An 18356-nucleotide genomic window follows, 5' to 3' on the forward strand; every position below is an offset into this window, starting at 1 on the left:
GGCTAACCCGGTGCTTGAAGCTCCTCAACCGGAGCAGGGCATGGAACCTGTGAAGCCAATGGAGAAGGAGGACCAGCAGGTGAATCCGGAAAGGGTGAGGGAGACACAGAGTACTTACGGCGTCGAGACGGTGACTTCGACTTTGGAGCCGTACTCTTGTCAGAGTGACGTCGAGAAGAATGTCTCCTCTTCTTTTTGTGCTTCTTAGCATGCCCCTAAGTCGACTTAGACGCCGACCTCGAACGTGACCTCGTTCTAGACTTCCTCCTTCCTCTTCTCATTTTTCATCCTCGCGATGAAGAGTTTCGCCTCTCTTTCCTTGAGAGCCTTGGGGCTCATCTTGCGACAGCAAGAGCATCCTTCCACATCATGGTCCGAAGATAAACACCATACACAGTCGTCATGTGGATCCGTGATGGACATATGCTTTTCACGACAGGGCTTGAACCCCGATTTCTTTGTCGACATTTTCACGAAAAAAGGACAGAAAAACCAGCAGAAACACAAAGTAACAGTGAAGCTACAGACAGAGATTCCCGAAATCCGTTGGCGTCGACAGCGGCAAAAAAGGGAACTGACGTCATCACGCCGACGAGGTCTTCTTATGGAGCCGGTGACGTCAGCGGAGTCGCGAGTGGAGCCGTGTCTCTGTGACGTCGTCTTCGACCTCATCGGCGTGGACTGCTACAAAAGTTTCTGAATGTTGCTGGTGCAGGGGATATTCACAAGGTGAGAAATCCACTGGCAGATGTATCCATCAGAAGTGTAGTTACTGTAGCTTGAGAAAAGTTTCCATGAAGCTAGGATACTTATAGTGGGGTGGATATGATGAGATCAGTTGTGTACATCTTGTGCTAATTTTCTACCATAAACCTGAAGTACTTATTGTGTACCTGTAGGACTATTATCTATAAGGAAACTTCCTTAAGGTCCATACAGCCCAGCAAAGCCAATATGGACAGCTGTCAGGAACTGTGAAACTCAGAATCTGGAATCCCTGCTGGGGAAGGCACTGATGTGAATAAAAATGCCAGAATAGGGGCACACTATACATACGCGAAAATAGTGGGCCCAACATCCAAGCAACCAGTCAGAATTCAAAACCATTTATTCCTCCTAAAAAGAGGAAACTCTCAAACCAATCTATAAAGACACTGGATGCAAACTGGGCCACAGGTGGTCTAATTGGGGCAGCTGGGGAAGGTACAGTGCATACCCATTCTAAACCAGAAAGCCTTTCCCTTCACATAAAGCTGTAAATAACCTTCCGAGAATTGAATAGAAATGGACAGTGGAAATTTACACAGTTTCATAGATGTATTAGTGTTTTTACCAAGACAAAACCAAGCCACTAAAACTAATCAGCTTTTTCTTTATGTTGTTCCAATAAGGGCAGGTTTAGCAACCTTTAAACAGTCCATTTTATAATGCAGGGTTTCATGTATATCCTATTTTACATATTATCTAATAAGCCATGACTTGTAAAGCTAGAAATCCATTCCACCACATGAAAAGCAAAAACTACGACTTGGTTAAACATTCAGCTGACTGAGCAGCCACTTGCAAATCTGTTCACACACTTGCAAAGGTATTATTGTCTTGACTCAGACACAACAGCAAAACGTATAGTTGGTCAAACTACCCTCAATATGTTTTATCACTGCTCCATATACAGGTCTTAAGTAGCCTTGCAAAATTGCTGTCTTATCACTTGTGGCTGAGAACTGCAGATTTTAGCGATTTGCTTTCTACTCTAGTGCAACATTTATGACCATCAACGAAGATCATAAATTGTAGAAGAAATAATTAGGTGTCGCCCCGGTTCTGCATCGCAGTGATCTTAACAGAAGTCATAAATGACACTCCTTACTCCGTAACCTTTTTTTCCTCGACCATTGTGATTAAATGTCAGGCCAGTAAGCTCTCTTTTTAAACATTTTTTTAGCAACTGTCAAAAAAAGGCGGTCTCTGAGGGAGGTCTCTGAGGCAACTGTACATACACCGCATACTGTGATCTAAAGGATCTAGACTTCTTAAAAGGCACAGGCCTTCTGTTCTTATTTTTCAAATGTAATGCTTATTATACCTCTTTCTACTCAGATGATATACACATTTTAGCAGTAGTTTTGTATTAGGGTGCTTCAATGCAGTTTTGGAATGGGATACTGAATCTAATAGGGTAAATTTTGGGGAAAAACCTGTCCTTGATATGCTTTTAACCTGTCCTTGATCTGCTTTTTAGAGGGTGCTTTACAATACTGGACAGTTATACACCCTCTATATAGTGTTTCGAGGTCCCCACATGCGGCAGGGGTAATGGTAACACTTATGATTATCCTTTGATACAGATGCAATATGACAGTTAAATTCCAGTTGTTCTTGTAAAGTTGTAAAGAAAACGGAGTCATTACTTGTTAGCTAGTAAGTGCATAAACGTGTGTCATTTTACAAGCCTTTTAATCTGACAAGACAAATTCTGGGTAAGTCAGAATGAAAATGCGGACAGGTTTGCTGCAATATATATTTTATTTCAAAGTGAATCTTGACAATAATACACCATAAATTGTTTTGACACTCACCAAAATAGTCACCTGGAAAACCCGCTTTTTGTGACAAAGTACAGAAGGCTTGGTCACATTTAAATCACTGAGAACTAGAGAAATACTATCGCAAACTTTAAGAGACATACATCCATGAAATTATTCCCAGTCCTCATATTGTAATATTGCACAGTGCAATTGCTACATGGCAAACTAGTGTAGCACAAAATCAAAAGCCAAAATAAACAAAAATAAAAGCCACAAAAGTCTACAAATTGTTTAACAGTAACATTTCAAACTTAGTAATCAAGTCTACTTTTTTTCAGCAAATCATTCTACAACTTGTAGTTTGATTTTCTAATTAACACAAGCCAAGATAAACTACTGGTAAAAACATAACAAAAATTACTTAAAAACAAAAATGAGTTAATACAGTAGCAAACTTGATTAATAAGACACCCTGAATTAAAATTAAAAACGGAATACAAGGAATTCATATAAAAATAATTTGCAAATTAAAAATAGTATGCAAGTATGCCGTTCTAGATTCATGCAGTGCTTAATTTTTAAAAAGGCATCAAACCATAAGCTGTATCTCAGTTTTATCTCATGGGAGGAATTTCTTTAGATATTTTTCAGTATATATTTTTGGTATGGCTCTCATGTTTCAGCACACTGAATTTTAGTTAGGGGAGAATTTCATACATACACTTCTCCCAAATGCAAAAACATTTCCAGGAATTTTAATATCTAGAAAGCAGCAGACCTGTAACTTGGAGAACATTCATATCATAAGCTTTCGTTTTAAAGGTTATGCATGGGTAAATAGATATTCAGTTAAACAAGCCTTTAGGTGAACTTTCAAACACAGTAAAAAGTATGCACACTAATATCAAAGAACTAGAGATAACATGGCCCCCAAATTAGGAAAACAGTCATTTGTGGTGTCAATACAGAAAAGTTAATAGAAATAGGGAATCTGTTGGACCTACAATGCCAACGCTCACCGAGTCTATATATGACATGTTTATCGTATGTTTTCTTTACTCCATACATCTATTTAAAACACCCATGGGCCAACTCAATTTCAATGTAACTAGATAGCACTTTCTAAATGTACAATTACAATTTTTTTTTTTATAAAATGCATAGTGTTGATTACTAAAAACACTGAAACGTGTCGGAAAATTTTGGATCCTTCATTTCCAGTGTGACTAAAAAATGTACTGCTGGTATTTCTGTTTTATGACCTAATACTGTTGTATATTTTTTTTAATAAAATAAGTTTTTCAAATGTAGGCACAGTAGTTTTACACATACATTAAATAAAACACTGCTTGTGTTAATGGAGTAAAGAAAAACCTGCCTAGTCATTAGCTTATCGACAGTGCTGTGCTAGTGGTATGAACTTCATTGAACAAATAAACATTGGAATTCCAAAACATTTGGGGAGTTAAAACTGAAATCATTTACACTACTTATTCGAGTCAACGCTGCAAAGACTGTATTCCAGAACTTAAAATAAAACATGAAGTCAAGCCTGAAACATAGCTTTTTAACAACCTACACACAACGCCAAAAATGAAATAACAAAAATTAAGTTACATTGAAACATTCACTTATAAGCAATAACTAGCTCAGAGTTAATGAAGATAAAATACTGATGCATATAACACACCCCAAAATAACATGCACAATTAAAAGTCCATCATTTACAATACAGCAGTTACATTGACACTCCAAATATGAAAGCAAAGTAAAAATCAAAACTCCCACTTCTATTTCATGTAAATAGACAACCAGAAATCAGAAGGCTATGTAGGAACTACTTAATCACCTAATTTCACAGCTATCCAAAGTGGCAATCATTATATAGCAGCTTATCTATTATACATTCAAGATAAATGATACATTTATTACTTGCCCATAAGCTTAAACATAGCCCCTGTTTAATAACTTTTCTTCAAACCCATTTCTAAACTACAGTATACTTAAGGTCTATGCTAAAAATAGCCACCTTTTTATAGGAAATGGATAATTAAAGTCTTTGGTGCTGTAAAAAGCAACTTTATTTGAACAAACAAAAACAATGTACTTCCTAAATAAAAATGAAAACCATGTAATTTATGTCCCTGTCGGAATGTATTAAATAAGCACTGAACAGCAACAATCTAAAACAAACACTATAATGTAAAAAGGCTAAAACCGGTTACATGCATAAATGAAAAAATGCACACCTCACATCTTGTCAAGCTTTCAACAGTAAATATTTCTGCTAATTATAAAATACTGCATGGTTTGCTCAAGCCACGATGAAACCATATCGCAAATCCAATGAATGCCAATTGCAATTTCTTCCACAAGCAACAATCATGCCAATGGCATGTCTGTCAAACCTAAATATTTTGAAAATAAACCACTACATATTTCATTTCGAATAAACAGTACAAATACTGTTTAGAAGGTCTTGCTCGTCACATCTTTACAACAAACAATGAAAGCTGTACTGCGGTCTTCTCTTGTTGGAGCCAAATAGTTTTGATAAAAACAGAATTTGGTTACAGCAAACATGCTGTCCTCCTGATAAGGAATACACCAGCTACTAAAATCATACCACACAAAACTCAAAAAATCTACCCTATAAAATCGGATCTGAATTTTAAGTGCTGCAGTCCTCAACATGAATATACAAGTAGTAACATTAACAACCTCAATATTTAAGGCACTATGTGTGGAAACGGTATACAATGCAGCTGAGATTATTAGGACGACAACATTGAAGAGCAACGTCTAGGCAACCTTCTCGATTTGCCCATGCAAAAGACACATGCAATGTGAAGTACAACTTTCTTGTTAGATACAGTAAGTGACTCAACATTGAAAACACCAAGACACAGGTAATACAAACATATTACTTGTACACTGCACTGTAGACATTTGTGCATCTGTTGCTCTATATCTGTACACTGAATGGCTTCCCAAATGTCGACGTGTCTTGCACTTGTTAAAAGGCAATTTTATAAAAAAATAGCAGGAGCAAAAACTAAGCTTCTACTCCTGTAAGTCACCTGTCTACAGTTACTATATAAGAAGATAACATGACCAAAGACAAGTTATACCAAATGTGCAAAACACATTAAAGTGAACGTTTTTTTAAAGCTCAAAGTTGTTTCCATTGCACCCAAGTTTACATGATTCAAAAATAATTTCTTGTTGTGCCATGGCTAATATTTATTAAATACCATGTTCGTTTTTCTTCAATTTAAATGTCTGTATCATTGAGCTTCTCCAGCATACCACACTTCAAGTTCTCACATATATGGATACTGGTTAAGTTTTGTTGGACTCAATGGAAATCCTGTGAAAGAAGGAGAAGCTGCAATGTAAGAATGTGGTGGAAAAAACTGTTTGTATTGAGTTTGATGAACGGATGGAGAAGGTAATAGACGGTGGTTTATGCCCACGGCGACTTGGTGAATTATGCCACTTGGGTGAGAGATACTGTAGGTTGGATGCTGCAGTATGGGTCTTGAAGTACATGGAGAGGCTAGGATGTGGGCTACAGGTGGAGCAGTGCTTAGGGGTGCAGAGGGAGCATAAGAAATGATAGCCGGCTGTCCTCCCAAATGAGCGTTTCCAGCTAAATGTGCGTGAACGGTTGTGTGATTAGGACTTCCGTGTTGAAGGTTGAAAGGGTGGCTAGCGACATTTGCTGGGATGAAGGTCTGTTGTCTTCGATGACCATAGTTTCCATTCCACTCCGGGTGTCCAGATCCTAAGAGCTGAACCTTAAAAGCATAAAGAAAAAAAATAATTGTGAGATGATTTCACATAAAATACCCGATTGACAGATTAGGGAGTTGTTGATTTTTTTGGCTGTTCATATCACATGCACCACAAGCAATCTTCTCCGAAATTTCATATGAAGCTGCAGTTACAAACTACAGTAATAAAAACATGTCAAATGCACGAAAACTTAACATTGCAATATAGTGTGCAATGAAATCTAAAGTTTAGTCACTACAAACGTTCACTTATCTGTACCGTACTGTACCGCTAAAATGACAGGATAGGAGCTGTGCTCATTTTTCATTTCTTAGTTTTTTTGTGTGTCTTGTGACACTATCAGCTTATATATTTTAGATTTTGCAGAGTAAATAAAATGTAGCCGAGCAACATGACTTACCAGAAGTCCTATAATACCAAAAAGCATTGGCAGTCAGTAGTTCTCACCTTACAACCTATTGGCTTTGCTAATGAGGTTTGTGGATGCTGTGCAGCACTGGCAACAAAAAGAAATGTTAGGTCTGGAAAAGCGCGTATTTTTGTAGCAGAATGCCCAGCAGCCAAAGACTGCAAGTGTGTGTGTTGGAGGGGGTAGCAATGGAGAGGGAGAAAATAAAAAGAAGCAGTACACAGAGGAGTTGGAAAACAACTCTCAGATACTGAAACAAAAGAAGAGGAATCTGTTACCGTGTAACCAGCTGTTTGGAGCATCTAGTGCTAGAGATTCACATATGTGCATACTCATGCCATCTATGGTAGACTAGAACATTTAAAAGTTGCTATTCTTCAAGGCGTCTTTTGAGTGACTAGATGTGCTGCGATTCCTTCCTTAATTGGGAATGAGCATGAGCATTTACACCGTATTAGGCTGTCTTTCACACAGCGGGAAAGAATATGCATGGAGTATCAGGATAGCGTAACATGGTGCACTATGCACATTGCACAGTGTTAACCAGTTAATAATATAAAAGATCTGCATTCGACAGACCTTTGGGGTGAAGGGTGGGCATGTGAATCTAAAGCACTGCATGCTACAAACCCTACAAATATGGTAACAATTTCCATTTGGAGCATGTGGCTGTAGATGCACATGCTCTGCATAGACTACAAAGCAGTATTCTGGTAAAGCAGCGGTGGCTAGTGTGTGTCTAATGCAGATGTCTGCAACAAAGTCCTTAAGATTGTTTGGCCGACTTAAATCTGTTGGCAGGCTAGGAGTCCACACAATAGTGCATCGTAAATGTTGCCTATGAAAGCAATGGTTGCCCCTTTCTTATTTATTTATTTGTAGAGCGCATGGTTACAAAAGCGGGTGTGTCCCAGCGCTAAGACAGACTCTGAAAGATGTGACTGCAAGTTGCACAACCTGTCGGATTACACTTATTCAGTTATAGCGAACAGCCAGGTCTTTAGCTGTCTACGAAAACTACTTTCGCATGGCTGTTCTTAGGGCAATTGGCAGGGTGTTCCAGATTTTTACTGCAAGGTACCTGAAGGAGCGTGCCCCCATTCTTGCTCTAAATATTCTCAGTACTGTCACCAGCGCCATCCCCATAGATCTTAAACTCCGTCCTGGGATGTATTGGGTTAGTAGTGGCTGAAGGTACCTTGGGCCTTTCTTTAATAGAATGCGGTGACAATGGCACATTGCCTTAAATACAACTCTTTTCCACTAGCAGCCAGTGTAGTACTGTCAGGGCTTTCTTCGTGTTTGCTCTTCTTGGAGGGCTAAGTACCGTTCGAGCTGTCGCATTCTGAACCCTCTGTAATTTGGATAGTACTTTTTTTGTAGCGCCAAGGTATAGTACATTCCCATAATCCAATTGGGAAGTTATTACCGCATGTACTATGGTTTTCCTGGCATTTGATGGTAACAGATCAAGGACTTTGCTCAGGATTTCATGCCCCCATACCATTTCCCTGCTACCTTCTGAATCAGATTGTCAAATGTCAACTGAGTCAAACCAGATTCCGAGGTTTTTCACTTCTGCTTTTGGGGTAGGTAGTTGGTCCAGTGATTTAGGCCACCACGCAGACGACCATATGGTGGACGACCTTATGGATGGAGTGCTCCCTGAGAGACACAGGTAGGACTTGGCTTTGTGGAAGCAGGCTTGGATTCACTTTGCTATCCATCTTGCTATGCCAGCCTTAGAGATGGGGTGGCCTCTATGAGGCTCTGCAAAGGCGACAGAGCTGCATAGAGAAGACTGGGAGCTCTGTAGTTTGGTTAAGGTGAAGGAGCGAGACCACACTGGGGAGAAAAATAGGATTAGTTCTGAGAACAAGTCAATTTTTTCAAACGTGAATGAAGTGTTCCTGTAAATTAAGTGCTTGCAGTTTGCTAATGCATCTGAGGGAAATAATGGCTACAAAGAAAGCTACCTCTGAGAAAAAAGAACTGAGGGGCAGGAGTGTAGAGTTTCAAAGGTAAGCCCCATGAGCCTTGTGAGAACTAGTTTAATGCTCTACACAGAGCCTTCACTAAAGCCTTGATTAGTGGATGAGAATTCGCTGTTTTGCATGCAGGCTGCAACAGCAGCTAAATGATGGGGTATTTATGTATAGGTAATGCTTGGCGTCTGCAGGTCTAATAGATGTAGATGATGTTCTGGACATTAGGCATCAAAGGACCTAGGTGGCTGAAGATGCAGCAGTGGACAAATCATTTACCCTTTGCGGTGCAGCTGGCCAGTGGATTGGATAAGCAGGATTACTTGGGGTGTCGAATGTATAGAAATTAAGTGCCCTTTCCCTGCTGTTCTTGAGGGACTCTTGATTGCTCTTTTCTGGAAAAGGAATTGGACCTCTTCCTTAAGGCGGAGGAGAGGGTCTCTACTGAGGACGTGTCTGCAAGGTGGAATATTGGGAGGGGTTGTAAGAAGTTCTATGCCGAAGGCATGGTGGGCCACTGCTAAAACCTACTGATCTGATTTCCTCTACAAATAAAGAGGAAATAATGTATTATGACAAGACAGGAGGTTAGCATTATGCATAAAGCCTTTCTTTTATTCGCCACTTCAGAGCATGAACCTTATAAGTTCCAACAGTAGAACGTAAAACTGCATCACAAATAGAACAGAATACCCAAGTGAATATAGGTATCTCAAGGTTCCATGTTTTCTCTTTAGTTTGCTGCTTCTGAGCAGATAAGTATTATTTGAGTGCCCTCTTACAATCCATTATTAATTTAATTGTTTTTAGAGATTGCTTAAACAGGTCATGTTTACAGCTAAAGTAATGATTGTGTTTGCATTGGCACGTATCTTATTTGTGTAAAACCCAATTTATGGGTTTGAAAGTAGGTCAATATTGATTAATCTTTATCTGTATAAGTTTCCTTTCAGTTTGAGGAGACGGTTTTGGTAGGAAAAGCATAATTTATTAATGTAATAATAGAAGGCCTCTTTTAAAATATAAAAAGTTTAACTGCTCGACGCGTGCAGCATTTGGTTACTTTCAAAGCCTTTCTTCAGTTGTTCATCGCAAGTGACGATAAGTGTGTGTGTGTTTCAATGACAGTTGCTCTTGAAGTAAAATTTAATTGAATTTAAGGAAAGTATATATTTTGTGGCTTAAAAGGTTATTTTGGGGAACAATATAATTTTGGGAACTGTGCCATCACACTGGAAGAGTTTGTTGATAGTTTATGTTGTGTTGAGGTATTTGGGGCAATATGTCTTTGTAAGGAGATTGAGCCTTCTCAGGAGACAATAAGGAAAATAGCTACACAGTAAGTGCAGCAGGCAGTGAGAGATTCTATAAAAAAAGCTCTACAGAGCAGGAAACCGAATCAAGAAGAGGAAGAGCATTTCTCAATTTTTGATCAGGAAGAGATTATTAGGGTCCAGGAGGTAAATGTATGCGCAAGAGAATACATGCTACCGGTGAGAGAGGAGACTAAAGCGGCTCAAAGAGATCTTTTGTCCAAAGTGTTAAGCGCAGTGGGCAGTTTAACACTGCAAGGGGAAAGGACAAGCTGGATGAGCTTGAACAAGAGGATGGACGTCAAAGTTATGACGAATAGGTGCTGGATTTAGATTATAAAGATGATGACTGGAATGATAGCTTAAGAAAGAAAGGAAAAGATCTATGGTTTTAGGTCCTCTGGGGAAGAACGGAAGTCAAGCATCCCAGAAGCAAAGGTTGGTGGCCTTTGGAATGAAGCAGAATGCATTAAAATGTGGCTGTGTAAACCACTGGAAAAGGAGGAGGGAAATGTACTAATGGCACAGTGTTCACACCCTCATAATAGCATTTGTAGAGCGCAACAGCTACCTCAAGGAGAGGTGTCCCGGCGCTTAGCGGTAAATGCAGTTTGAGACTCTGGCCAAACAGTGGAGCTAACCTTGACTAAAAAGCCAGGTCTTCAAGGTCTTCCTGGACTCGTGTTCTGACTCAATCAAACGCATACGGGAGGGCAAAGAGTTCCACAGCCTAGCAGTCCTAACCATGAAGGACCTACATGCCATTCCGGACTTTGCATAACGAGGTACACAAAGCAGGTGCTGGGAGTTTGATCTCAATGTGAGTTTTTGTTGAAATGGACAGAGCTTGCACCTGAGGTAACCAGGACCCCTGTCGTGCACAGCTTGAAAGGCCAGGGTCAGAGCCTTGAACTCTATCCTTTTAGCTACAGGGAACAAGTGAAGTTGTCTGATGTGAGGGGAAATATCAGGACGGGGACCGTTGTATTAGTCAAACTGTAGTCTGTTAATCAGGTAAGAAGGCAGCCCCAGGCACAGACTGTGTGCGCAGTCCAGCTAAGTTACCGTAGCATGGACTATGACCCTGTGACTTTCCTCCGGTAGTAGGTGCAAACATTTCCTTAGGGTTCTCAGCTTCCCAAAACACGAAGATATAGGATGAACTTGGGTCGTAAAGGAAATGTCAGTTTCCCATTTGATGCCCAGCTTCCTTACCGTGTTTGCCGGCAACAGCGGTGAACCCATTTCAGCTGCCCACCATAGCCCTGCGGAGGGAAGGGGAGCCTGACCGAAGAACAGGACCTCCATCTTATCCGCATTTAGTTTTAGGCAGTTACTGTTCATCCAGCTCGAGATGTTCTTCAGACACTCCTTGAAACTTGCTAACAGATCAACAGAGTGATCCTTAAACGAGATCAGCTGGGTGTCGTCCGCATAGGAGACTGCCTTCACTTCCCATGAAGCAATCAATGTGAAAAGTGGAGTCAAATAGACGTTAACAAGCAATGGACTCAAGGCAGAGCCCTGAGGCACTCAACCTCAGCGGCTTAGGTTCAGATTGAAAAGGTTGAAGAAAGACCCTTTGAGAGCAGCCTTTAAGATAGGACTGGAGCCAGGAGAGCCCTCCCCTCGCAAGCCCAGTTGTTTAAGTCTGTCCAGCAAGATTAGGTGCGCACCCATTTGTCGAACGCTGCAGACGGATCTAAAAGGACTAGCATTGATGAAGCACCTGGGTCTACAGTCATTCTCACAGAATCCGCCACCTCCGCCAGTGCTGTCTCGGTGCAATACCCCGACCGGAATCCAGACCGAGTGTCATGCAGGATGTCATGGGTCACCATCAACTTGGTTAGTTGACGTTGCACCAATTTTTCCAGCATTTTGCAGGTGCTGGCAGTAGTGAGATTGTGCAATATAATTACAGAGCTCCGTACGGTCCGCATTGGTTTTTTATGATAGGGGTAGTAAAAATGCATGCTTCCAGATATCTGGGAAAAAGCCAGTTGATAGCAAAATATTGCAAATGTGATTTAATATCGGGTCGATCATGTGAGCCAATGACCTAAAAAGCTTAGGGTGGACAGGGATCCTCTGGGGAGCTATACTTGCGACTCAGACTTTCGGCCAGTTATTCCTGAGGTGATAGAGGTAGAAAATCCGAGAAGGTGCCATTGGAATGTGTGCTTCCAGATGTTTGAAGCTCAACTGCCCCAACCCCATCTATGAATGAGGAATACACTTTCTGAATTTTTTCCTCATATAAGTCAGCTAAGTTCATGCACAGGAAGGGGGGAGGCTGTATAATTCCCTCCAGCGCTGATGGATTGGTGAAAGATCTAACATTCTTAAAAATTCCCTTTCCAGAGTTCTCTACAATCTATGCGCTTGACAAAATATATTCTTTTCGATTCTCATATTGATGAAAAAGTAACTATGACCCCCAACATTGATCCCGAAATAATAACATATTTAAGCTAGATGAAGACCCAAGGAAAGGTTTGCAAAAATCATTGAATCTTGCCAAGATAAGTTTCTGGACATCCTTGGTCAAGTGGCGAGAATTTTTGATCAGGTTGAAGAAGTCTATATAAAGGAGGCAGATGTTAATATACATCTTCTGCGTGGCTGGTGCCAAAGGGCAATTTGTTTCATGGGCAATGCCAATGTGAGACTATTGGGTGAAAGGCAAAATACCACCCTGATGAGGATAAGTCCCAAATTGGCGGATTTCAGTGTCAAACAGTCATCGGACAAGGAAAAAGGTCTCCTTTTCAGAGAATGGATGGTGAAGAATATCCGGAAATACATCCAGACCTTCACAAGTCTGGACAAAGCCCAATCAGTAATGAGAGGAGTGTTCTCTGGGAACAGTTTTTATGGGAGAGCAGGGTGAGGAGGGCAACCTCCCAGCTGAGGATTTTTTGTGTCACATTATTCCAGAGCACAAGGTGCTGCCTATCAAGGAGGCAGTTATTTCAAGAAGGAGGGTATCTATTAACCCCTTCAGTGCCCGCCCCTTTCCCCGCCCTGTGCCGGCCGTTGCATTAGCGGGCGGGGTCTATGACGAGCTGGACTCGTCATGGGCACAGCGCAACCGCGGCCCATGACGAGTCCAGCTCGTCATGGGCACTGAAGGGGTTAAGAGATATGTTGCTAGAGGGGATTGGTTGATCAAGTTGGATCTCAAGGACACATTTTAAAATACAAATTAATTGAGAGGGTCAAAAACGATTGCAGTTCACATGGAAAGGTAAATTGTACCAGTTACAATGTTTATCATTCAGCCTTTCATCGGCCCAATGGTGTTTCGTGAAGGTGTTGAGGCCGGTGGTAGTTTACTTGAGAAAAAGAGGTGCAAGACTCATCATATATCTTGATAATATATTAATAATCAACCAGAGCAAGGAAGAGTTGAAGGACCATCTCGGTTTCATAGTCAATGCAGAGAAGTTGGTCAGACCATGGAGTTTCTAGGTTTTGTGGTAGACACATTGAAGAGTCAATTGCAGCTATCACAGAGTAAGATAAAGAAAATAAGAGGAGATATGGAAAGTTTTGAAAAAGGAGAAATAGTTTTAAGAGTTTTAGCACGTGTGATAGGGCTTCTGTCATCTTCAATTCAGGCATTTTTTCCGGGTCCCTTGCATTACAAGGCTCTTGCAAAGGGTGGCGATAACTGCCTTGGCACAAGGGATATGGTATGGGGAAAGTGTGGTACTGTCTATGGAGCCAAAGAACGAGTTACGTTGGTGGATGAACAATTTGGAAGCATGGAATGGACATGCAATTTTTGGAGTTCAACCAGATTTTGTATTTGAAACAGATGGCTGTTTATCAGGTTGAGGAGCGACTTGTTCAGAACAACAGATAGGTGGATCTTGGAACCTCTTAGAGAGGAAGGATCATATCAATTTTCTGGAGGTGAAGGCGGGGCTTTTTGCTCTGCGCAGCTTCAAACAGTTGAAAGGGTCCTCTGTCTTGTTTAACAAGCATTTACAATGCAATGGTCTCGGTATTATTAAAGTTAGAGCTATTGGCATTGCTCATGACATTTTTGTTTATGTTTTTGTTTTTAAAACATTTAAAGAAACAGCATTGTTATTTACAAAGTCAATAGCTTAATCACGCTCAAATGCGAGACCTATTGCATTTGCACCCACACACAGAGCCACACACACAAAGCCACCCACCCACAGAGCCACTCACAGAGCCACCTACACACACACACACACACACACACACACACACACACACACAGTTCCCCGCACAAAGACAGAGCCACCACGCATGGAGCCACCTACAAAAAAAGCCACCCACACAGAGCAAGTCAATCATACTGACAGGTTTTAGGTGTATGTCAGTTGTTGTGGTATATATCTGGATACAATAACATCTCAGAGAGAAACGAGGGAGGGCAGCGACAGCATGCACACACAAACTGACCATTTACTGCCTGTGCACGCAGGAGGCTGAGAACACGGACCTCTCGCACCCAGAGGAGGCAGGAGAGAAAGAGCATTGATAAGCTGACCACTAAGTGCTGTACGCGGAGGCTGAGAAGGAGCAAGGCTTACAGGAGAGACTGAAGCAGGGAGACACAGACTGCCTGTGCGAGTTGACAAAAAGAAGAGGCACTGCCTGCACGCAAGACTGAAAGGAATTCTGCCTGCACTGAGGGGTTGCTGCCGGGGGCTTGGCAGACAGCCTTTAACCCCTTCAGCGCGGCGCGGATTTCCGCACCACGCTGAAGGTTCCGTGCGCGGGCGGGGCCATGACGGAACGGTTCCGTCATGCGCACAGCGCAACCGACGTGCATGACGGAACCGTTCCGTCATGCGCGTCGAAGGGGTTAAGAAGTGAAGATCACTGCCTGCCCTCACAGTCGGTTCAAAGGAGAGCCTTGCCTGCAGAGGAGCGAGGGGACGCAGCCGCCTGCTCCTAGGGGCTGAGAGGTGCTTGACTGCACGGACACAGAGCAGTGACTTGTGCCTGAGAACAGGAGCCCGTGAGGATCGAGGCAGAAAGGAACAGTGAACCCTGTGGCCACAGCAGGCACCTGGAGAAAGAAGACAGGCAGGGAAACTCGCGAACCCGTCCTGCTTGTTGCACTGCTCTAAAGCTCTGTTCCCCGTGGAGCCCCTGCAACCCGAGCCAGCATCACCCTGCTGCACCTGCCCTGCCTCAGACCCTGCTTCTGCCTGCTCGCTCTCGATGCCTCCTGTGACCCTCGCCTGACTGCTGCCTGCGCTCCTGCCCCCGATGGTCCGCCGCAGAGGCTGAAGCAGTGGTCCCGCTTGTCTCCGGTTGTTCTCTGAGCTACCCTCGCCCCAGGCCCCCTATGAGTGCAGCCTTCCCCCCCCCCTCCCCTGACGATGATGCATCGCCCCCATGGAAGCAGCTCTGCCTTCAGCATAGACTCTCTCATAGGGAGCCCCCTGCAGCACAGCCCCGGGCACTTCGTCTACACCGGGTACCCCATGTTCATGCCCTACCGGCCGGTGGTGCTGCCCCAGCCTCCTCCTCCCCCACCCAGCCTGCCCCAGGCCGGACCCCCGCACCACCAGATGCCCAGCCTGGCAGCTGGCTTCTGCTCCAGCCTGGCGCAGGGCATGGCGCTCACATCCACCCTCATGGCCTCCCTGCCCGGAGGGTTCCCCGGCTCCCAGCAGCACCAAGAGGCGCTGCGCAAGTTCGGCTCCCAGAGCCTGCAGGGGGCCCTAAACCGGGCCGAAGCAATGCAGAGCGACTAGTGTGACTGGCATCATCACAAAGGGTCTCCTGAATTCAGAAAGAGTCGCCTGCCCTCTGACCCCCAAATAATACCACTGTGCGTGTTCATGTCGGGTATCACACACATGCACCCCTCAGCAGAACATCCAAGGTGCCTCCCGGGCACGTGAGCACTCTCAATGACTGCCTGTTTAAATCAGATTTATAGCCTTTAATGTGTATCCCAGTACCATATCCGTTTCCGGACTCGGGGTGCGGAAGGTCCGGTCATGTGCACATTACCATTAGGTTTGTAACGTGTCCCCCAACAACTGGTCCCAGGAGTCTCGAAAATTCTGGGGGTTGCAAGGGGGGGGGGGGCATGTCAGATTCTGCATCGCAGAACCACGGAGCTCGAGTCTCTAGGTTTTAGAGTCTCCGGTACCGTGCATGTTCTTTCAGATATACATGTGTGCTCCTGGGCATTACATCGGAGGGATCTCCGTATACAAGTGGGCCCCTGTATTCAGGGAGTCCCCAGTACTGTGAATGTGTACGAGAGATTCTGCACCTCTGCATCATGTAACAAACACGAATCTCCTAAATTCACTAAGAGTTTCGGGCACTGTGCATGTTCATTACACATACACGTGTGCGCCTCGGCATCACATGGGAAAGGTCTCCTGTATTCAGGGAGTCCCCAGTACTGTGCATGTATATGCCAGATTTTGCACCTCTGCATCATGTAACACGAGTCTCCTAACTATACGAGTCTCGGGCACTGTGCATGTTCATTACACATACACGTGTGCGCCTCGGCATCACATGGGAAAGGTCTCCTGTATTCAGGGAGTCCCCAGTACTGTGCATGTATATGCCAGATTTTGCACCTCTGCATCATGTAACACGAGTCCCCTAACTATACGAGTCTCGGGCACTGTGCATGTTCATTACACATACACGTGTGCACCTCGGCATCACATGGGAAGGGTCTCCTGTATTCAGGGAGTCCCCAGTACTGTGCATGTATATGCCAGATTTTGCATCTCTGCATCATGTAACACGAATCTCCTAAATTCGCGAGGAGTCTCCAGCACTGTGCATGTCCATGACAGGTATACACGTGTGCTCCTTGACATCACATCGGACGGGCCTCCAGTACACAAGTGGTCTCCTGTATTCAGGCGAGTCTCCGGCACGTTGCATGTGCATGCCAGGCACTGCTCGGGGGTGCTTTAAAGGGCCCCCCAGTCCCCAGGCGCAGCCTGCTCTGCTGAACAAACGGGGTAATACTGTCACTTGAATGGAACTCACGATTCCAAACAGAGTCGGTGTCCGTTATAGAGGCAGTTGTACCGTTGTTTCCCATGCTTTCTCCTGGCTCCAGACATACAGCGGCCCAAGGCTGTGAGTGTGTGTGTGTGTCACAGTCAGATACCGGGGCTGTACTGTGCATTTTATCCGGTACCAAACGGCGCCGACTTTCTACAGGGCAGCACACGATGACAGTCGTCCTTAGTTCGGGATTACTCACCTTAGCGGGCGATGACGTGGAGGCGGGGGGGGGGGGGGGGGGGGGGGGGGTTTCTAGATCACACTCGAGAAGAGCTCGGCCTCTCTAGAGTGCAGTCTACCGTGGCAGACGTCCCTACAGGGTACATACCTCCGAGTGGCAGATGAGGAGGGCAGGGTGTTGTGGGTGACAATCTGGAACACTTCCCAGAGTTCAGTGCACCCAGCAGACGGACCACGGGTACCCCCCCAGTGGAGAATAGTGGGTTCCAGATCACGCCAATGCTGAGGGTCGAAAAGCATGCTAGAGGTGCGGGAAGCGTGGTGTGATCAGCGCCGAGTGAAGATGTCGGTGGGGTGAAGAAGATAAGAACAGTCTTACCACGATCAGCACCAGAGGTGAGCAGGGTTGCCCGAGAGCAGGGGGAGAGGACGAGCACACCACTGCCTTTCTCCGAGGCGAAGCAGAAATGCCGCGGAGAAACGCAGTGTTGTTTTCGGAATCGGGGGCGTGTTTTTCCTTTCTCTCCTCTTGCCATTGGCTGGAGGAGAGAAAAACACGCCCAGGCGAAAAGCAACGAAAAAACACGCCCCCGAATCCGAAAAGGACGGGGCCTGTTCGGAGTGACAAGCCTCTTCTCCAATGGCTGGCCAGCATTCAAGATGGCAGCCAATGGAGAAGAGGAGAGAAGAGGGGCGGGTTGAAGCCCCTCTTCTCAAAGTCATTAAATCTCGGAGCGAGACTGCGCAAGCGCAGCCCTCGAGCCAAGACCTAAAAAGGAAAATACAACTGCCGTGACATATCAACAAGCTAGGAGGGTGCAGGCCAATGAAGTTGACGGAGTTAGCCCTAGAAATGTGGGATTTTTGCCTAGAGCCAAGATTGGTTTGAGAGCAGAGTATTTTACAGGGATGTCCAATGAGATGGCAGGCTGGTATTAAAGGAACCAGACAGACGTCAGCGATTGGAAGTTGGACATTTCTGTCTTCAAGAGTATCAAGGACTTTCTGGGTCCTCTGTGGGTAGCCCTGTTCGCATCCAGATTGACCAATCATTTAACCGAATCCAGGGCTATGACACTGGATGCATTTATGCAGGATT

The 18356-nt window shown here is 44.1% G+C and overlaps 1 protein-coding gene across 4 annotated transcripts in view; it reads right to left on the bottom strand.

Annotated features, from left to right (window-relative positions):
• Positions 1-2507: 2507 nt before the first annotated feature.
• HIPK3 (homeodomain interacting protein kinase 3) overlaps positions 2508-18356 on the bottom strand; it is a 503936-nt gene continuing 488087 nt past the window's right edge. For all 4 annotated transcript variants that reach the window (XM_085648240.1, XM_085648239.1, XM_085648238.1 and 1 more), the window contains exon 16: positions 2508-6328. In XM_085648240.1, the coding sequence (XP_085504366.1) occupies positions 5852-6328 (477 nt within the window). In that variant the 3' untranslated portion in view covers positions 2508-5851. The remainder of the gene's footprint in view (positions 6329-18356) is intronic.

The sequence above is a fragment of the Triturus cristatus genome, chromosome 3_2 (genome assembly GCF_964204655.1).
Source record: "Triturus cristatus chromosome 3_2, aTriCri1.1, whole genome shotgun sequence".
Classification (NCBI taxonomy): Eukaryota; Metazoa; Chordata; class Amphibia; order Caudata; family Salamandridae; genus Triturus; species Triturus cristatus.